The following is a 20,731-nucleotide window of genomic DNA, read 5'->3' on the forward strand; positions in this document are numbered from 1 at the left end:
CCTGAAAAAAGAACAATTTGAATCGAGGTCCCTTCACTCCTCCCTCGTCTGTGAGGAATTCCTCGTTTGAAGCCTTTACCTCCGCCCAGAAGGAGGGATATGAAAAAAAAGGTGTTAAGAATTTGTGTCTCCCGATTTACTGTTGTTTCCCGCCCCTCTTAGCTGGCAATGACCCGCTCTCTCCTCAGATCATTCACGACCATATACCTCCCCAACCCGATCCAGCCCCATCGGAACCAGACCATTTGTGACTTGTGACCGTGGATCATCGCCTCGCGGGCCTTCCAGTAGCGGAATATGTCGTTGACAAACATGACCCGGTCTGCGGCGCCTTTGGGGCCCGTTGCGGTCTTGCCTTTTTCTTTTGTCAGTCCGAAGATGTTGCCGAATATGCTCTCGTAGATTCCCACTAGCAAAGTGGGGACGGCGTCGATTACGAAAGAGTATTTTCGCACAATGTTGATCGAGGGCAAGGTGTACAGCGTGACGGGGCAGGCGTAGCCAGAGTATCCCCTCATGATTTTCTGCAGGAACAACGAGGCGCCGTGGTATAATGCGATGTGATTTGGATGGCCGGAGATGCCGCCCTTGTCGAAGGTGACGAGGACGTCGATTGTTGCGCGGGGGCCGATTGTCTCCTTTTGCGCCGGAGCGGCTGGCGGGGTTGCGGTTGCTGATATGGAGTTCCGCGAGGAGGACTTTGTGTGTTTCACAGAACTTGATTTGGATTTCCGGCGGTCCTGCTTGTCCTTTTCCTTGTCCGAGGAGTCATGCGCAGGTGTTGTAGGCGCTGATGCAGTAGACGAAGAGTTCAGGTGCGGCGCAAATGCACTGGCCAGCACGAGCGCAATATCCTCGGCCTTCCATTCCTCCTTCATGCCGTCCTTGAATCTCTCGTCATCGAGCACAAAGACGTCCTCCTTCCGCCTCAGTCCCAGTGTCATGGCCGCCTTTTCCAGTTCGAGTTTCCGCGTTGCGCCCAGACCTTCACTGTTGCCGGTGCTCATGCACAAGATCTTGAGGTGGTTTTGAAGAGAAGGGTGAGTGAGGGCTTGCAGGGTCGGCGAGAAAAACATGGACTCGTCGTCCGGGTGGGCGACGAGCAGAATGATGCGCTTGTTGCGCAGAAGCGCAGGCATGGGAGGGAGCATGGTCGACGTGAGATGCCATAGGGCAAAGATGAGGACGGGTAGGAGTGTTAACGTGACGATCGTTCCAAAGGCCATGTTGGAGGAGGTGCGGCTTGAGTCGCAGTGAGCTGTCGCAGATAGTAGTAGTATAAAGCCTCGCCTCGCCTAAGATACTGCACAATTGAGGAGGGTATTGACGCAGTCCAGAGGAGGGGATTGTTTCATCCCAAGCGGTCCTACCAGCAGCATAGAGGTGACGGCTGCAACGGGGGAGGTTTCATGGCGGGAAGGGGCTGGTGTGCGGAAAATTAAAGAGAAACTAGAGGGAGACAACAGGGAAACATGCGACCCGGAAAAAATCGTCCCAAGCCATGCATGAACCGGTGGAGTTGCAATTGAGAAGACGAAAAAGCGGTAAAGGTGGCCAGATCTCAATTGACGGGATACATTTACGGCGCAATGGAAATGGAAATGAAGTGTGGAAGCGGCGTTGCAAGGGTGTGTGTTGGATGGATTCGCTTCGTCCATATCACCCACCCAGTCACCCCACTTAAGTACCTTGCAAGGCTAGGTAGCGAGGTAGGTAGTAACTTGGTCGCCAAATTAAATCACTACTGGCACCCACTGGCAGCCGCAGAGATCGCCAGGAGAATGGAGACAGACAGATGGCACGTGAGACTTTGATTTATTGAAGAACAGCATATTTATTGCCTGGAGGAAGTAGACATTTTGATCGGATCAGATCCTCTTTTCTGTGCTTGTTAGACCTGTAAACCATTGCCTGAAGCCCATCTTTTGGTTAACGTCGATCTTACAGCAGAGAAGCGAACCGGGTATTCTACATGGGGGTAGACGAAGGCGATACTCAGAGTCATCGGAGCAGATTTACCCGTATAGGAACGACATCTACATCTTCTCGGGAGGTAAGAAACGTCCAAAGGGGCATTGCAAGCGGCGGACTTCGGTATCTTGAGCAACAACCGGCGAGCGAGATTTCCCAGAAGGGGCCCTATCGCTCGTGTGTGCTAGCGACAATGGCCCTTCTTGATCGCGGATTGGGCAGGGAAGGGTATGTACCTGGAGAAGAAAATTTGGAAATCATGGACTCCGGAAGCCATAGTCTTGGGAGACTTTGGTTCAAAGCCGTGTCAGCAAGAGTTTCATTGAATGTCTGAATGTCAAGTGAGACCAACCAAAGCCCCTTCAACTCCCAAATTCCAGCTCAGAAAGCATCTTCTTCGTGATGATTGTCGTCAGTATGGCAGTCCCTCTGCAGCAAATACCACGAGTCAACCTCAACATGCATGCTTTTGCAGGTTTCCCTCTTGAGGGAGTGATGCGAACCGCTATCAGGCAGGGCAGAGACAATCCTGCGAGATCGTGCACTTGGTTCCACCATTGACGGCCGTGCTCGCAGCGTCGGGGAAACGAGGCTCAATCTGTTTGCCCGACAGAAATCCAAAATTGCCGCTGACTAGTATCGGTATCTTGTGGAGTAGTCTTTTGGCGAAACCACCAAACCCCGTCCCTTTTTCGCGCCTTTGTAGATCGTTTCGATGATGTCGATAAGTTCTTGCTTATCTTCGAGGACCCAGTTCAGCTTGTTGTTGTTACCCGTGCCGAAATCACACATCATGTGTTTGTTGCGGAAAAAGAACATGAGAGTCACGGGGTCGTAGAGCTCGTACATCTGCTTAAAGTCTGGGACTTGGTCGAGGTCGCAGACGTAGATGACAGCAAAGTTCTTGACTCGGTCGGCAATCTTGTAGAGGACTTCGTCTTGTCGCATGCAGTCGGGGTCCCAGTCACGGCCGAAGCGAATAACCACAAGGCGTTCGTCTTCGGAGAGAATGGCCTGGTCGACGTGCCAGCCGGTAACTAAGTGAGGAATGACGACAGAACCCATAGTTGTGTGGGAGAGGAGGATCGTAGAGATATAGTTGTGGTGTGTGTCTTGTTGAAGGATCTTTGGAGACGGAGGAAGAGGTTAGATGGGTGAATGGGAGACGATTAAAGAAGTGCGCATGTAGAAGATTGGAAGATTCAAGAACATGACATGAAGATGCACTGCAGGCGCCAGCGGCGGCGGCTGGCTTGGCAGTGGCTGCGGTTATCGATAAGGATTTCCCCGCGAAAATTTTGGGTGATCAATTCGAAAAGGTCTCGACTGCCAAACCTGCGTACGACGCCTTCTCGACAGCGATCCCACCATCTTCTCGCTCTTCTTCATTTGATGTCCGAGCTTTGGCCAGAGGGCTCAGGATCAAATATGGCAGCAGCTGCGCAGCCCGATTCGAGGATTGACACCACCATTTCATCCCTACGAAGAGATCTGACCTCCGAGAACGTCCCACTTGCCCGACGCTTTCGCGCCCTATTCTCTCTCAAACACGTTGCTTCGCAGTCTCCTGGGCCACAGGCAACAGCAGCAATAGAAGCAATCGCGGCGGCCTTTACTTCTCCCTCCGCACTCTTGAAACACGAGCTGGCATACTGTTTGGGACAGACCAGGAATCTAGCGGCAGTACCATTCCTTCGCGCCGTGCTCGAAGATAGGGCCGAAGATGCAATGTGTAGGCACGAGGCGGCGGAGGCGCTGGGAGCGCTGGGAGACCTGTCAAGTCTACAGATCATGAACCAGATGAAAGACGACGAGCGCGAGCCTGTGGTGGTGAGGGAGACATGTGACATTGCAGTCGATCGCATAAATTGGGCTCATTCTGAGAGCCGGCAAAGCGAATGCTTGAAGTCAAGTGACTTTGCCTCCATCGATCCTGCACCTCCTCTACCTTTATCTTCAGAAACACTTTCAATCCCGACTCTACAGGCGACACTTCTCGACACTTCATTGCCTCTGTTCCAGCGATATCGTGCCATGTTCGCGCTTCGAGACCTTGCGTCTCCACCAGACCTCCCTACAGCAGAAACTGCCGTCCATGCCCTTGCTTCCGGCTTTAAAGATCCATCAGCACTATTCCGACATGAGGTGGCTTTCGTGTTTGGGCAACTGTCCCACCCAGCGTCAATACCCGCGTTGCTGGCTGTGCTGGAAGATACCGAGGAAGAAAGCATGGTCCGGCACGAGGCGGCGGAGGCACTTGGCAGTCTAGGAGAAGAACCGGGTGTGGAGGAAATACTGAGGAGATTCTTGAATGATCCCGAGCAAGTGGTTCGTGAGAGCGTCATTGTTGCTCTTGATATGGCTGTGTACGAAAAAACGGGCGAGATGGAGTACGCCACCATTCCAACAGAAATTGCTGCATAGCTGGGAATCTGGTTTAGATAGCGTGCATTTCAGACATGGATTGGCGTCAATCAATTGTTCTGAACATCTTTGAAGCCGCACTCGCATCTGTAAAAGACAGTCGTGCCTTCGTCTGCGCTTCGTAGTTGTTTGGTGTGATAGAACATTTCTGGTCGATGGCAGTCAGGACACTCCCTGGAAATGACAGCTTCGACCTGCAAATCGTCGGCATTGATAGCTTGCACTTCAGAGTGTTTTGCCCGAAGAGGAGATGGGAAGGCGCTTGGTTTGGACTTTGACGTTATGACTTTGGAGGAAGTGTCCTTGGTGTACTGGAAACAATCGTCGCACTTGACCATGTCGTTTTGATTTTCGCCGGGGACAATCCGTGGCAGAAGTGAGCCACAAGCATCGCAGAACAAAAGGCTGCCTATTGCGACCATTTTGGAGGTTGGGATGTTCAAGTTTTAGGGCAGATTTGGTTGCAGCAAGGAAACAAAAATTTTGAGCGTCGCTGACTACAAACCTCTAGAGGCAGTTTGGCTTTTGGGATCTTGTTCCTGCAGCGGCCTGGGACCGATTCCACCAATCCACTAAGTGCGATCACAAAGTGCGATCTCATAGGCACCTAGTCTTGCTAGTCAACTAGTATTTACCTAGTATTATTGAAGCCGCAGCTTAACCGAGCGGGATCACCATCTGCCCGTCTGGAGATCCCTTTCCCCAGTGACCAGCGCCCAGCCTAACTACCGGTACGAGGTACTCCCTGCTACTCGTAGTCCTCTCTGCACTCCTCTCAGCCTCTCTTTCATCTCCGCATGCTCGAACCCAAAGCCTGCAGCCTGCGTAGCTGTTTGTCGACTATGGGTGTCATGGCGTGTGTCCTGACAACAACCCTTCCCACATCGACAACTCTACCTTCGTTGGCGAAATCGTCGAGATAAACGCATTGGCGCATCAGTGAAAGATCGAATATTCGCAAGTGTCCATCATGGATCACATGGGAGATACCATAGAGGTCGTCATCCCACGACGACGACCGCAAGATGATTCCAGTCAGAGGCAACTGTCAGTAGACCAGGCTTTGCAATACACTCCCATGACCACGTCGGTTCTTCCAGCGCTCGGTATGCCCACTTCACTCACGAGTTTGGCATCGTGCTAATTCACTTCAGATTGTCTCCCTCTTCCACAACTTGGCTGCCCCAATGACTCCCGGCTCACTCCTCTTTCTGAACGCCAGGCGGCATATCGAAGCGAGCTTTACACTCCCACGGCCAAGGAACGTCTTTCAGTCTTGCTCGATCCCAGCCGTCTATCCCAGATCAAGTTCCCTCGGTCCCCAGTGCAAAATGAGAACTCGGTCAGCGCAGACTTGAACCCTATACAGAAGATGGTCCTCAAAATGTCCAATATGGATTTTACATACCATTCCTTGACAAATGCATCTCAACCGACGCCCAGGAAGAAAACACTGCAGATGCCAATAACCAAACCTGCCTCTACTGCTATTGTCATCGAAGTACCGAAGCCGCCTCCGTCGTTCAAAAGAGAGGATAACGTCGGTATGCAAGATACTGCAGGACGACGGAAACTGACTTTGGCGTCAATCTCTAAGAAGGAGAAGGATGACCAGCTATTAGCGAGCTTTGAGAACCAACTAGGCGAGATCTTCGAAGTTCGAGATCAAATTGACTCCGACGATCCAGGAGAGGGAGCAAAATCCACCAACACTATCTTTGATTTGCCCGATGATGAAGACGACACGGAGCCACGTCTTGCGATCCGTGTACAGGAGAGACTTCAGACGACCATGAGTCAACTCCTAGCCTCTGGTCGATTAGGTGACGCTTCTCTGGAGTATCTTCTGCGGCTTCAACGAATATGTCAGCCAGCCATAGAAACTGCACAGACGATCAACTTGCGAATGCCTTCCGACCCATCAGACGACGACATATCCGCTTGGTTATCGAAACTTCACAAGGCGGAAAGTGGAGCTGCTTCAGCCTGCTCTCTGATTTATACCGTCCTGGGCGCTCCTCAAAATCAAGATCTAGTCAATTTGAAAGCGTTACAATGGTTACCCAATGTACTCGTGAATCTATTTGAGAACTGTTTGATCCCGATTGTGGAGGCGCGCCCAGAGGGGCAAAACAGTCAGCTCTTCACTTACGCATCTGCACACAGCGAACCTCTCAAACGGTTGTTGGATGTCGGCCGCAAACTCCTGGATCTTGTCACACGAGTATGTGTGGAGATTAAGGGAGCCGGTCCAATCGTCAATGCCGCCGAATTCCTGGCGGCAAAGCTCATATTCGTTCAGAATGCCTACAACGACAAAACATCCGCAATTGGATCTCAAGTGTATGAGCGGCTGCGAAAGCAAGCCATGGCGGCTATTTCCAGCATGTACTCGGCCTTCCCCAGCGAGCGATCGGCAATATTGGAGGAAGTCTTGACGTCCTTGGACAAGCTGCCTTCAAATAGTAGGAGTGCAAGACAGTATAAGCTCGGGCCCGGCAGAAATATCCAACTGATATCTGCTCTCTTCATGCAGCTAGTGCAAACTTCAGCTATGCAAACGGATACGAAAAGAAACCGCAAGCCGCGGCGTCAACCTAGGAAGGGATTGGTGAATGCTGACGAGCCAGACGAGAGTGAGGATCCAGCCAGTGATATGGAGGTTGACTCAGGTTTCACTGGGGATGAAGTTGAAAAGGATCCGTTATCAAAGCTGGGAGAGATGGCGCAGAATCTCTTGAATGACGCGTCAAAGAGTGCCCAGCAAATTGTGATCTGGATGGTTGATAAGGCCTCTAAAGTCACCAAGTCTGGGGATTCGCCTTACCGCAATATTCTCGATTTGTTTGTCGAAGATCTCACCTTAGTGCTTCCGTTGACAGACTGGCCAGCATCTGAACTGCTTCTTACGGTGTTGGCTTTCCGCATGAAAAGGCTTGCCGAGACAGACAAGTCGGCTTCTACTAAGAATATGGCTCTCGAATCCTTGGGGGTCATGGGATCTGCAATATCCCAGACTCGTGCGTCTGCTCGAAGCCTGCTTTCATCAATCACAAGAGACGGAGAATCCCACTCTAACCCCATCACTCAGAATCTGTCGGCTTCTATCCAGGATCGACCTCATTTTTCTCTTGAGCCTGACGAACTTGTGTCTGGCCGCGGACCGTTTTCCATTGTCCAGTCCTATTTGAGCCAGAAAGGGGGTGGGAGCTTGGGAAGTAAATCTGCCAAAGCGTATTTCCTTGTGAAGTACGCCGGTCTCATTTATCAGGTCGCTACACAGCCACGGGATGGTGACCGAGAGGTTGAGCTCGACTCTAAGCTCACGTCTATTGTTTTGGCCATGCTACAACAGCTATCCGGGTCCGCTGAACAAAATGAAGTCACAGATGATCATGCTGAAGTTACAGATCAAGAGGCCCAACTAGCCTACATGCTGAGCATCTTAAATGGACGATTCTGTCGAATGTTTCCGGAAATTGCCACAACGCTGAGTTCGTCGATCGAGAGTGATCAGGCTCAAGTTCGCACTCGCAGCCTGAAGAGTATTGCAGCCATGCTGGAGATCGATTCGAGTCTCCTCGATTGGGAATCAACTCTAGCGAATGCAGTGTTTAAATGTGCTTCTGATGACTCCTCTATGGTGAGGGATTCTGCCTTGACTCTGATTGCCAAATTCATCATGCCAAGGCCCGCACTTCAGGAGAGAGCGTTCAGGGCGCTTCTCAAATGCGCGGTTGACCCCAACGTCGGAGTTCAGAAAAGAGCCATGGCTCATTTGAAAGATGTCTATCTGAAGGAGGGGAGACCGGCCGTGAAGAAGGCCATTGCCGTCGGGTTCCTGCAACGGACAGCCGATCAAGAAAGCTCCGTGGCTGAGCTTGCAAAAAAGATATTGGCCGAAATTTGGGTTGATCCCACCCTGACAATGTTGAGTTCTGCAGCTGACTCTGCACATCTGGACGTGGCGATTGAGGATCTCAAATCGCACATTGTCACATGCGTCGGAAGCGACACCTCGCGCCTCGCACCCCTCCTGAAAGAGTTCTTGGTTTGGAAATTGAAGGATTCGAAACACATTGATCAACTCAGAGATCTATGCGCGCGGATTGTCAAGAAACTTCTAGATACCGCCAATGGCTCGGAGGTGGAACCGGTAGAATTGACGACACTGGTAGCATTTGTTGAGGCCCGACCGGAAGCAGTGGTGCCTGCAGACCTTACCAGTTTGAAGAGCTACCTGAAAGACTTGTCGAAGGAGGATAATGTTCCCAAGTTCAAGTCAGTCGTGGCCATATTTCGTCTGGTCCTTCCACATCTGTCCAGCACTCAAGCTCCACTGCTTCAAGAGGTCCAGATGGATCTCCTTAGAGCCAGTCAGAAGCTTGTGCAACGGGAGGTGGTTGAGGAGGTAATGTCTTGTCTGAGAAGCATCGACGGGGTACTGCATGATACCATCAAGATCGTCAGGTACACGATCTCACTAATACGGCACGTGCTGCCCGCGAAGACTCCGCAGGAGAAAGGGCTCGAGCAGCAAGACAACAAGGCGAGCAGAGATCGCCAAAGGAACGTGTGCTTGCGGTTAGTTGGCGCTGTGGGAAAATATATGGATCTAGAACGCTATGGCGGAGAATTTCGAAAAAGCTTTCCTGCATACAAGAGTGGCTCTGTCGCAGGGTTTATTGCAGACTGCGTTTGGGAACACACCTCCAGAAGCTCTCCTATTGAGACCCGAGTAAGAGCGCTGGAGAGTCTCGGCCTCGTTTGCCAAGCATGGCCGGGCCAGTTCAACAAACGGCATGTTCGGGAAACGTTCTTCGAGGTCCTGGATGGTGCGTCTTTCAGTGGCTTGGACAAAAGTGACCTTGAGAGAATGCAGCTCGCAGTACTTGAGATTTTCCAAGAACTGTACGGGAAGCGGGCTGCGGTCAAAGAAGACGAGAAGAAAAGCGAGGGCAATGGGGAGGTCCAGGCCTTGAAAAACATCGGCGGCGACAGCAAGACCCGCGAGGAAGACAGTGCGATTTCGATCATCACCAATACTCTGGTCGACCACCTCCTCCGTATCGTCATGTCCGAGACTGGGCCCAAAGTGCTGCTCGCAGCTCAAACTTTAGCCAGTATCGACCACCAAGGAATGACACACCCGAAACAAAGCACGTCGGCGTTTGTGGCGTTAGAGACCAGCACAGATTCCCAGGTTGGCCGCGTTGCCCGGATTGCGCATGAGCACCTGCATCAACAGCACGAATCCGTCTGTGAAAGAGAGTATATCAACGCCGTATTCGCCGCATTTCGGTACCAGAATGAGGTGTTCAAGGATCCCCAAGGAGGCGTTGTTCCGGGATACACGGCCAAACTTGCAGCGGCTTTTGCGATCATCAGTACCAGTGGTTCAAAGTACGTGAAGAAGTTCATCAGCAACCTGGTTTCAAAACTCAGCACCGAGTACTCCAAGCTGAGTGTAGCTGAGCACGACGTCCCCGAGCATGTGTTGTTTGTTCTGTTTGTGACACAGAACCTGGCATTCTTTGAGTATAAGAAGATGGATGAGCTATTGCATACTGTGCTACAGCTGGAGCTGGCGTTCGGCAGGAACGGCGGCGAGACTGCACAAGCGATCGAGACGCATCTCGGACCCGCCCCTGTCAAGCCGGCCGATACTGAAGGGGAAAATGTGGTTGCCACAGACCCGGCACCTCCTGACGTGGTCGTGGATCCGGCCACGTTAAAGTCGCTGACGGCGGCCGCTTGTGCCATCACATTGATCTCCGAGGCGAGGAACTTTTTGAAGAGACAGTATGGGATATCGCGAGATGTCAAGATGGCGATGCAACAGAACAAGCAAACCAAGGAAGCTGGGAAGGAGCCGGTCAGGGTGCATGGAATCAGTGGAGACAAGTTCTGGCAGAAGTCCAATGCGGTTCTAGAGTCGCTCGACAGTACGAGCGCGATGGTTGCAAGATGCCGAGAATTTGTTGATCTTGTGGCTGTGGACGACGAAGTGAAGATTGCAGAGGAGGAAGCGGCCATCAGCGCCATGGTGGACGTCGCCCCGGACCAACCAGCGAGTGCACAACGCGGTCGCAAGCGCAAGAGCATCTCTGGGTCAGTTGGAGGCACGCCGAAAAGACCTCGAGGTCGACCTGCAAAGAATGGGCATACACGACGATCAACGAGTGTGTCGTCGTCGGTGGAAGACGATCCCGATGCAGATTTTAACGGCTGAAGCAGCATTTACGAATGACGACTACGCTTTGAATGGCATTTCTCTGGACAGTGAACAGGAAGTCAAAGACTTGTGATGCCTAGAGCAGAGAGGAGATTTGCGAATGTGCGGGAATGGACAGTTGCCGGGACACAGAACGAGGAGTTTATTGCGTTCTTATATGATACCCCCATGAGCGCGCTGTCGACTTTGAGGAACCAGGGCGCGTGGTTGATGGGGAAAAAAGGTTCTTGATACCAGGTAGATAGACGAATGTACTTGGGTGCAATGAACAGGCCGGGCATCCAATCAGTCCTTGGCCAAATTGTGATCGGATCGAGTAAAAAGAGAAAGAGGAAAAGGGAGCTGGAAAGGTTTGATAAGCGACGCCGCAGTGACGGATCATGATGATGAGAAGCTCGGATTCTTCGCTCCCCGTTGAGACGTGCTGCCGCTCTTCCGATCGCCGTGTCCATGGCCCAAAGGACCGATAAGTAGTGGGCGAGGTGGATAGAAGGTGGCAGTAGCCTCGTACATACTACTACCATCCACAATCGATGACCTGTGGGTGACCTGTGGGTGCCCTTTGCCCACTTCAAAGTTGTGCCACTCTCCAGTGCCTCCACTGGCCTCTCGCCGCCTCCGGTTGCCCTCTGCCCTCCCTAAGCTCGCCGTCATTCCGTCATATCCACGTATAGCATCATATCCTATCTTCCGCCCATCTCTTCTTTCCTTCTTGCGGCTTGCTTCGTGCTCTCTTGCTTTCTTACTTTTTGGTACTTGGTCAATCCTCCTACAGCATTACTTACTTCGCCGCTCTGGCAACGAGTCCCCCAACCGCTTCGTTCTGGATCTCTGCCACAGTCCTCACCATGAGGTAAACAGCCACGATCCTCTCTCCCTCGACGATGAAGGCCCTTCCTCGATTGGCCCAGGGCGGCCAGCGATACCTACAGATCCCTCTGCGCCCTGTCCCTACCCTACATATCTCTCCTAGACTGAAGCCTATCCAACCACTGAGACCATGCCTGCAATCCTCAAGGGTCCTGTCAACCCTGCGAACAGCCCAGTCACTTTCTAGAAACCCGCGCATTGGGGCTTTGAAGCTCTCGTCTCGTCTCGTCTACCCTACCCAAGCAGTGGCAGTGCGATACATTTCCACCAAAGAGCTCCCCAACCACAGAGGACCGTTTGTTCGCTTCTGTTATCGAATATTCGCATATACAGGCGTCTTCATCGTCTTCTCCGGTGCATTGGTCCTTGCTTTCTTCCTCTATGATGCCTCCACGTATCGCGAAGAACCAGATCCGACTGGCGACATTGCGGTGTCAGAAGCTGCGCTGTCACCCAGAAGAGGAGGACCGAAGAACCTGCCCATTGCAGAGGTGCTGGTAGATGATGAGGATTGCGACCACATGCGAGAGCAAAAGGACAAGCCAAAATTGGTCGTTCTCGGCACGGGCTGGGGGAGCGTCGCCATGTTGAAAGAACTCCACCCAGGCGACTACCACGTTACTGTTGTCTCCCCCGACAATTACTTCCTATTTACACCCATGCTGCCTTCTGCCACTGTTGGAACACTGGAACTGCGATCACTGGTCGAGCCAGTTCGCAGGATCGTCAATCGGTTGAGGGGCCATTTCTTGAAGGCTGAAGCCGTCGACATCGAGTTCACAGAAAGGCTGGTTGAGGTAGCCCAGGAGGATGCCGACGGCAACAAGCAACATTTCTATCTTCCCTACGACAAGTTGATCATCGGCGTCGGCTCCACCACCAATCCCCACGGCGTAAAAGGCTTGGAATACTGTAACTTTCTCAAGACCATAGAAGATGCGCGCCTCATCAAGAACAAGGTCTTGCGCAACCTCGAACTCGCCTGTCTGCCCACCACCTCTGATCAAGAAAGACGGAGACTGCTCTCGTTCGTCATCAGTGGTGGTGGCCCTACCGGAGTCGAGTTTGCCGCAGAACTGTACGACATGCTGAACGAAGATCTCCTGAGATCATTCCCCAGGATCTTACGGAACGAGGTCTCGGTGCACGTCATCCAGTCGCGGGGCCACATCCTCAACACCTATGACGAGGCCTTGTCAATCTACGCCGAGAAGAGATTCGAACATGATCACGTCGAAGTCCTGACGAATGCACGGGTCAAGGAGGTCAAACCTGATCGAATCATCTTCTCACAGATGGAGGACGGGAAGCCAGTCACAAAGGAGCTGCCCATGGGATTCTGTTTATGGTCAACCGGTGTCGCGCAGACTGAATTGAGCCGTAAGATCGCCCAAAAACTCGGCGAATTCCAGAACAACCGGCACGCTCTCGAGACCGATTCGCATCTGCGTCTCCAGGGAGCACCATTGGGAGAGGTCTACGCCATTGGAGACTGTGCAACGGTTCAAAACAATGTCGCGGACCACCTTACCACCTTTCTTCGCGGCATGGCATTCGAACAGGGCAAGGACCCTGAGAAAGTGCACATCACCTTCCAGGAGTGGCGCGGCCTCGCGCAAAAGGTGCGCAAGCGATTCCCCCAAGCGGCCGGCCATCTCAAACGACTCGACAAGCTGTTTCAGGAATATGACAAGGATAAATCTGGGACGTTGGATTTTGGGGAGCTGCACGAATTGCTCGTCCAAATTGATTCCAAACTGACCTCTCTTCCCGCTACGGCCCAACGTGCAAACCAGCAAGGCCAGTATCTTGGTCGGAAATTTAACAAGATTGCAGACGCCATCCCCGGATTCAAAGCCAATGAGGTCGACTTTGGTGACCTAGACGAAGCCGTCTACAAGGCCTTTGAGTACCACCACATGGGTTCACTGGCTTACATTGGAAACGCCGCCATTTTTGATTTCGGCGGCTTGAATTTCAGCGGTGGGTTGATGGCCGTTTATTTGTGGAGGAGCATCTATTTTGCACAGAGTGTCAGTTTCCGGACGAGGATGCTGTTGGCGATGGATTGGAGTAAGAGGGCCCTTTTTGGAAGAGGTGAGTACAATTCTTGCTGAGAGAGAGCCTAGGACTAATGATTGAGCAGACTTGATGAGCTTCTAAACAGTTTGCGGTACATGGCCGCAGAGCGATGCACGAGAAATGACACTGTTGATCCTTCCGGTCAGTTGGGTTTTCTTGCTTCCGAAGCCGCGTCGATCACAACTTCTCGTCTGGATGGAGCAACTCAGCGTTCGGATAGAGTCATGAACCCCAATCAGCCCAGATGTCGGACAGCGTTAGCGACTGTGGAAGACTTTTTGTACTGGGCCCGAGGTTTGACGTCCAGAACAAGGACACCATAGATTAGAGCGGTTGACACTAGAAAGAAGGGCAAGGGCGAAGCAGGTGGGGACCAGAGACTCATGGAAGACTGTCCCTGCGAAGATGACGGGCAAGATCGAAAAGAGAAAAGCGAGTGAAGACGGATCAAAGCACAAGGCAGGACAAAGAGGGAAGAGGAGAGAAGAAATCAAGGGTCGAATGTCATGCACAACCCATTTTCCATCGTTGTATATCCAATATCTTTGTGTTCATTCCATTCTTTGTGGTTGGTTGGCTTTTCTCACTGACTGCATCGCGAAGATTGATTGTCTTCTTGCTCTGTGATCTCCAAACCTCTATGTTCGTTTCTACTCGTCGGTTCCAGTCTTGGACTCAGTCTCGGGGTCAGTGTCGGTGGTGGTGGAGGTATCACTCTCACTTTCAGGTTCGCTCTCGCTTTCGCTCTCGCTTTCGTCCTCGCCGTCCACATCACGAACTATGACCTCGCCCACAAGATCCTTCGTGTCTGCGCCGGAGCCGACTGCCTTGCCTTTCGCTGTAGAACCATCCTCGATAACTTCCCTGAACATCCTCCTTTCGACCTCCCACCTCCGGACGCCCTCAGCATCACAAGTCTTCACCACTTGCTCCTCCACCGCCTCCACCAACGCGACCATCTCGTCGTCGACCTTCCCAAACCCTGCGATCCCATGCCCGCTATGTCCCCTAAGCGTCTTGGCGATCGACAACCACTCCCTGACTCCCGTCCGGGTGACGAGCGTATCACTCCCGCCGGGTACCCGCGTGGCCAGCTCAACGACCCTCAGAATCTTTCGGCGGATGGATTTGTTGCACACGGGGGAGAGGTAGTGGGAGAATATTCTGGCAAACACCTGTGCGCGCCGGAAGAGGTCCATGTCTGCCGAGGTTCGGAGACAGCTGAGGAGGAGGTCGAGAAAATGCTCGATTTCGAGCGCTTGGGCGTTGACGGTCCCTCCTCCTCCGCCGCCGCTAGTGCTCTGCTGAAAGCTCGCGGGAATGTCTGGATCGTCGATCTCGGGTTCGGTCAGGAAGGTCTCCTTCAGCCAGTAAGGCAGGATGTGAGACGCGGACCATTGGGGGGCGCGGAGGAGGAACGTGTTGGTTTTGCGGTAGAACGGGGATGCCGGGTCGGCGACGATGGGGAGGAAGTGGATTGCCAACTCCGCCACTATGGAGGGCGCTGGCGCTGTGGCTGTTGCGGTGGACGTGGACGACGTCGAGTTGGAGACAACACCATGATTTCTGATCGTCTCGCAGAGTTCTCCCAGCAGGAGGTAGAGCTGCGTCTTCTCCTCGAAGGTAGACTGTTGGACGGCGTGTATGACCTGCTGGAGAATGTGGAACGCTTGAAGTCGGACTTCGGGCTCGGGAAAGATGAGACATCGGATCAGATTGGCGAGGCGGCCGCTTTGGATCTCCGATTCGAAATCGGGTTTCGTCCAGCGATCGAGGCCGGAGAGGGATGTTGGGATGGTGGGCGGTGGCGGGAAGGACTCGGCGAGATCCAGGCTGGTGTGCTGTCGTTGTTCTGCGCCATTTGCACTGTCTGTGGAAGCCTCAGGCTGTTGGACGTGCCCCCCGTCGACATCTTCCTCTGGTAAGACAACAGGTCTCTTTCGTTGCTTCTCAAACGCCTTTCCCAGTGTTTCTTTGGCCTTCTCATTCCCATCACATTGCCCCAACATCTCTTCCCTCAAGTGCATCATGACACGATAATTCTCGCCTGCAGAGTCAAGGGCAGAGAAGAACCTGGCGATCCACTCCGCGACATTCTTGACGCCTTTCTTGTCCTCTTTCTTGACCAAATGTGTCCATTGCTCTGCCACGCAGCACGCGAGCAGACTCAAAGGTTGTGCATCGGACAAAAGTTGCTGGGCTTGTTCGAGTTGATCGAGATACTTGACGGGCCTCTGAACAGTGCGCGATATACAGTTGTCCAGGAATTGATAAGTGGCTAGTTCCGGCTGCCATTTTTTGGTGGCGGCGAGGCTCAACATCAGTGCATCCATAGATCGGACATCGGTGTTCAGTACCCCCTTGTCAGACAACACTCTTTTGAGGATGGGGAGGGTTTCTTTCGTGACAGGCTTGTCGGAGTCTTGGGCACAACGTCTGAGCAGCTGTACAATCAATGACACCTCTTCTGATGCCGCTTTGTGAAACCACTTTGTTGCGGGTGAAATGTATGCAATCTGCACGAGGTGCGCCATTTGAGCCAGTATCAAGTCCCTTATTTCCGTCTCCACAGCGTCGGATTCTAAAAGTTGGAGCCTTTTGCTCAAGGGCACACCAAAATCGAATTTCGAACCCGCAGTTATCGAGGGCAGGAGGGTGTGATATGCGGCGATGCACTCAAGAACTGATGTGCGAACTTGCTCGTTCTCGTCTTGCAGCGTCTGAAGGGTGGTGATGACATCCGAGAGGGGCGGGATTCGCTCGATGAAAAGACTGATCAGTTTACGGGATGCTTGCTGCCATAGATGGGACTCGGCTGGTGCCTTGTCAAAGACCTTCAAAACCGAATCGAGCTTCTCGAAACCCACTGTCAACAATCGCGTCGCGGAAATAGTCATGATATCCTCGTTCATCCGAAGACACTTTCCGATCGCAGCTCGTTCGAGCGGGCGTGGGAGGATACTTTCAATAACGATCGACAACGGGGGTGGAGTCAATGGCAGCTTTTCGTCCCAGCCACAGTTTGGGGGCACCGGGAGCTGTACCACGGAGAACAAGAAAGCGAACTGCCCACGCCATCTTGGATCATCTCCTGCTGGAGCAAGGAACTTTTGTTTTTTAGTGAAGTAGTCGGCCACAAGTTCAGGGGCAGCATTGAATATCGCCACGATGAGATCGGCTTGCTGGACATCGCTTTCGGGTCTCAGAGTCTGAATAAAGGCGGAGATGGCCCCGTTCTTGACCGGCACTTTCTCAGAATAGTCGTCAAAGTAGAAAGGAGAATCAAGACCCAGATCGATCATGTTCTCGTCTTCACCAAGAACATCGGGATTTGTTCCGGTAGAGTACCACCCTGATTGGGCAGACAACACCCCCTTTGAAGTCGTACAAACTTGTAACAGCAGTCGCTGGAGAGCATCCCGAACTTCTCCTGAAGCTCCGCTGGTTTCGTCGGCCTTGTAATCGTACAGCTTGCCGAGCGCTGACAGAACACCGGAGTTGAAAGCTCGAACCTTCATTTGCCTGCTGAGCGTGTCATCGCCAATGACTGACCTCTCCAAGCTCTTCAGGGCGTTGGTGACAACAGACACAGGCAAGCTGGATAAATTGCGGATTGCAAAGAAGATGGTTTTGCCATGCGTAATGAACTCGGACTTGGAGGCCGAGTCAAGGTACTTCAGATTCGCCAGAACGAATTCCAGGGCTGCCTGGGATGCACTCACCGAGGCGGCCTGTGCCACTGTTGCCGGCGTTTGGCTTAAGATACCATCGAGCCGCCGGTAGAGGAAATCGCGTCGACTGAAGACATTGCTTGCAAGAGCTCCACCGTCAAAACTGATGATCTCTGTCAAGAGCTGTAGACACGGTGTGATGAGATGTTCTTTGGACCTCGGTGACGACAAGGTTCGGTCGAGTATTCGCAGTTGGTCTCGTTTGAGCAGGCTGTGACACAAGGAGATTCCGAACTCGCGGAACTCGACATGGCTAGAGATCGTCTCGAAAAATTGGGCGAGACAATGAGGAATGGCGGCGAGGACGGCTTCAGCGTTGGACTGGCTGGCATTGGACCATGCAGACAAAAGATCGGGAAAGTCCAGTTGATCATGTGAAGGTGAGGATTGCTCGTCACAGTATTTCTTCAGCCCCGTCAACTGACGACTCCGATCTGGGAAGTCTTGGTTTGTGAGCTGGGACAGAAATTCTGTGAATCGATCGACCGCTGCGCCTGTTAACATGACGGACTTCTCACACGTGTGCCATCCACAACATACCTGCTTTCACATCATCTGGTGACGAGGACGGTGGGAATTGAAGCAGTTGGTGGAGTTGATCCGAGCTGGTGATGGCACTTGAATGCGAAGTCGTAGCGGCTTCCACCTTTCTCCGCTTCCGCGATCTTTCTTCACCCATCCCTACAGACATGGTAACATCATGTTGTACACCAGATGTAGCGTCGAATGAAGAGGCCTAAACATATGCAGGACGTCAATGGTCACTTTTGGAAGGAGACGTCCAGGGAGTCTAGTTTGATACTGAATTCATTTTTGTGCCAAGCTTTTTAGAGTCAGTTACGTGATTGGTCAATATACAGTATCGTACCCCACCCCAGTCCATACTCCGCATTAGGTAATAACCAAACCTGCACACAAACCACCCCAAAGCTCAAATTCCTTCTGTCTGAGCGCTTTCAACCACAAAAAAACAATGAAACTAATGTTCAAAAAGCAAAAAGAGCATGCCAAGGTCGTGCCCGGACTCTGATTGGTCGAATTAGCCCCACATCCATCCAAATATAGCTCTCGCACACTCACCGAACCGGGGTTAGCGGAATACTCTGGGAATCAGAATCCGCTGTGCTAACCTCTACACTACACAACCAGATGTATGGCAAAGTGTGTGGTTGAATTATGTCCAGATTTTGGGACTTAAAAATATAAATTTAAAATCCAGAGCGGGGCTCGAAAGGCCGGCGCAAGCTTCCTCGTGGCGCAAAAGATAAACGGGGGCTCGCAGGGATTGTGCTCGTATCAGTGCCCCCAAACGATTGTGGCTTTGCGAAACCTTGATCTGACCACAAATACGACCAGCCAACAATGAACGTTCGGTAGCTTCTCAACGGCGACACCTCCCATCTTATTGCTATGGACCAGCCAAATTCCATCTGAATTCAGCTTCTCTTAAATTTGCGACACTCATCTTACACTGATAGACTTTTCATCACAATGAAATCCATGCTTCCTTTCAACTCCTTGCCGAACGGTTGCGTTCAACCACATTCTTTATCCGTGGCCTCTTGACCGCGACTTCTGTCTGGATATGGATCCCCAATAACAAAAGCAAGATGGGCTGCACAACGGGCTTGAAGGGGTTGATTCTCTTCATGGAGAGCAACGAAATAGATGACCCATTCCCAGGGTGACGCCCTCCAGTCGTAACGCAGGAAATGGGTCACGACTGAAGGGCGTAGCCCCTGCAGAGACCAGCCTCGTAGGCAAGTATCGACAAACAGTGCAAGGACCTTCCTTGTGCCATACTTTTCAACTCCTCAGTTGCGTGGCAGGCTTTTCGAATGAATTAATGAAAGTAAATATATTCTTACTGGAATGCTTGAATCTTGATATCGGTCTTGTATGACTTGTGCTTTGACGGCTTCGTTGGACATTGGTAAGCATTTACCGGAAACGGACATTGACACATCGACTTGAGGAGGAAGCAGAGACTATGGACTCCCATGGAATAAGATCTACGATTCGAGTCAGTTCGAACTACCGGCTACATGGCCTCAACCCCAGCCATTGAGTGCCCCTGGTGCGCGTTGAGCAGTAGGAAGGTGTTTGTCCCTCTCTGCTGGATGTTTGCATTCACTCACTGGTTCGGGATGCGCTAACATGCGTAGCTACCTCATCGATTCCTTCGGAGGGCCGTGAAATGAATCTCTCAACAGAGTTGAATATGCATCTCTGTGCATTTCTGAGGAGAGAACTTTTATCGACAGATGATGTGTGATGTATGGTGAGGTTTCGAGGAGGGTACCAGACTACCCGTGAGTTGAGAGGGCACGTGAGGCGGAATCCCGCCCACATATAAATTGCGATTTCACTTTCACACATTCTCCCTCTTCTTTTTTCTTCACCAGAGACAACTTGACACAGTGTAAGTGCCCTCATTCCGTTCCCATCCCTTTGCAGCAGTTTGATTTCTTGATGCGTCTGCTACTCTTGGTCCCAGTGACTGTGTCCACTCCTTCTCGAATGCAAACATGGCAAGCCACTGAACACCAGCAAAACGCGGTTGACCAATGTTTCATCAATACCTCACTTTAACCTCAGCGCATCCTATCAGTTCCATCAGGACCATTGACGCTCAGGACACTCCGCTGACTCCTTTCACCTTGTGCTCTCCTCGTTTCATTGGTTTTGTCCACTCCTCAAGCCCCACGATGTCGGCTCACCAGCAACAAATCTCACACAACCGACAGAACGCATCTGCCTGCATACCAGCCGTACCTGAGGCCATCCCATCTCTGCCTCTGGCCATCCCATCCGTACCTGAGGCCATCCCATCAGTACCTCAGGTCACCCAGTCGACCGTGTTCACCTCGACTCGTTTGCCGTATCAATCTCATTTCCTGTCTCAGCCTTGAAAACACAAGAGGAGGAGAACATCACTGACCCTGAGCCAGCAGCAGAAACAGCGGCAACCGAAGCAGCTTCAACATCAGCAGCACAGCAACAACAGAAGCATCAACAGCAGCGACAGCACAGCAGCGACAGCACAGCAGCGACAGCACAGCAGCGACAGCACAGTAGCAATAGCCTCAACAGCACAACACAGTAGCCACAGCACAGCAGCAACAGCAGCCACAGTAGCCACAGCAGCAACCGCAACAATAGCACAGCAGCAACAACAGTGAGTCCACAATCTTTGTTATTTCAGAGATCTCATGACTAATTCCACGTATAGTGTCTTCAAAATGCAGCAGCAGCAACAACAACTTCAACAGCAGCGGTGAGTCTACATACCTATGTATCATTACACAATTGTTAGACACGAGCTAACGCAAGTAGTAGCAAAGCGGCAGAAGCAGCAACAGGAGCAGCAACAGCAAAGGATGAGCAAGTAGCAGTCGTGGTTAAAAAGGAGGAATGA

General features: G+C 52.0%; 8 protein-coding genes across 8 annotated transcripts; 4 read left to right on the plus strand and 4 right to left on the minus strand.

Moving 5' to 3' along the window:
- Nucleotides 1-158: 158 nt before the first annotated feature.
- On the minus strand, nt 159-1,226 carry Z520_00508 (uncharacterized protein; the record flags this gene model as incomplete). The annotated part of the gene is made up of 1 exon (XM_016771029.1): nt 159-1,226. One exon carries the CDS (start codon nt 1,224-1,226, stop codon nt 159-161), a length of 1,068 nt encoding a protein of 355 aa, XP_016637939.1.
- A 1,378-nt stretch (nt 1,227-2,604) lies between these two features.
- Nucleotides 2,605-3,036, minus strand: Z520_00509 (mitosis protein dim1; the record flags this gene model as incomplete). Its single annotated transcript, XM_016771030.1, has 1 exon — nt 2,605-3,036. The coding sequence occupies one exon, from the start codon at nt 3,034-3,036 to the stop codon at nt 2,605-2,607; it is 432 nt and encodes a 143-aa protein (XP_016637940.1).
- Nucleotides 3,037-3,399: 363 nt separating this feature from the next.
- On the plus strand, nt 3,400-4,395 carry Z520_00510 (deoxyhypusine hydroxylase; the record flags this gene model as incomplete). The annotated part of the gene is made up of 1 exon (XM_016771031.1): nt 3,400-4,395. The coding sequence occupies one exon, from the start codon at nt 3,400-3,402 to the stop codon at nt 4,393-4,395; it is 996 nt and encodes a 331-aa protein (XP_016637941.1).
- A 50-nt stretch (nt 4,396-4,445) lies between these two features.
- Z520_00511 (uncharacterized protein) lies at nt 4,446-4,817 on the minus strand (the record flags this gene model as incomplete). Its single annotated transcript, XM_016771032.1, has 1 exon — nt 4,446-4,817. The coding sequence occupies one exon, from the start codon at nt 4,815-4,817 to the stop codon at nt 4,446-4,448; it is 372 nt and encodes a 123-aa protein (XP_016637942.1).
- A 548-nt stretch (nt 4,818-5,365) lies between these two features.
- On the plus strand, nt 5,366-10,627 carry Z520_00512 (uncharacterized protein; the record flags this gene model as incomplete). Its single annotated transcript, XM_016771033.1, has 2 exons — nt 5,366-5,501; nt 5,550-10,627. The coding sequence occupies 2 exons, from the start codon at nt 5,366-5,368 to the stop codon at nt 10,625-10,627; spliced, it is 5,214 nt and encodes a 1,737-aa protein (XP_016637943.1).
- An 887-nt stretch (nt 10,628-11,514) lies between these two features.
- Z520_00513 (uncharacterized protein) lies at nt 11,515-13,617 on the plus strand (the record flags this gene model as incomplete). The annotated part of the gene is made up of 1 exon (XM_016771034.1): nt 11,515-13,617. One exon carries the CDS (start codon nt 11,515-11,517, stop codon nt 13,615-13,617), a length of 2,103 nt encoding a protein of 700 aa, XP_016637944.1.
- Nucleotides 13,618-14,232: 615 nt separating this feature from the next.
- Z520_00514 (uncharacterized protein) lies at nt 14,233-17,817 on the minus strand (the record flags this gene model as incomplete). Its single annotated transcript, XM_016771035.1, has 1 exon — nt 14,233-17,817. The coding sequence occupies one exon, from the start codon at nt 17,815-17,817 to the stop codon at nt 14,233-14,235; it is 3,585 nt and encodes a 1,194-aa protein (XP_016637945.1).
- A 2,204-nt stretch (nt 17,818-20,021) lies between these two features.
- Z520_00515 (uncharacterized protein) lies at nt 20,022-20,731 on the plus strand (the record flags this gene model as incomplete). The annotated part of the gene is made up of 4 exons (XM_016771036.1): nt 20,022-20,147; nt 20,265-20,491; nt 20,546-20,590; nt 20,653-20,731. The coding sequence occupies 4 exons, from the start codon at nt 20,022-20,024 to the stop codon at nt 20,729-20,731; spliced, it is 477 nt and encodes a 158-aa protein (XP_016637946.1).

The sequence above is a fragment of the Fonsecaea multimorphosa genome, assembly GCF_000836435.1.
Source record: "Fonsecaea multimorphosa CBS 102226 unplaced genomic scaffold supercont1.1, whole genome shotgun sequence".
Classification (NCBI taxonomy): domain Eukaryota; kingdom Fungi; phylum Ascomycota; class Eurotiomycetes; order Chaetothyriales; family Herpotrichiellaceae; genus Fonsecaea; species Fonsecaea multimorphosa.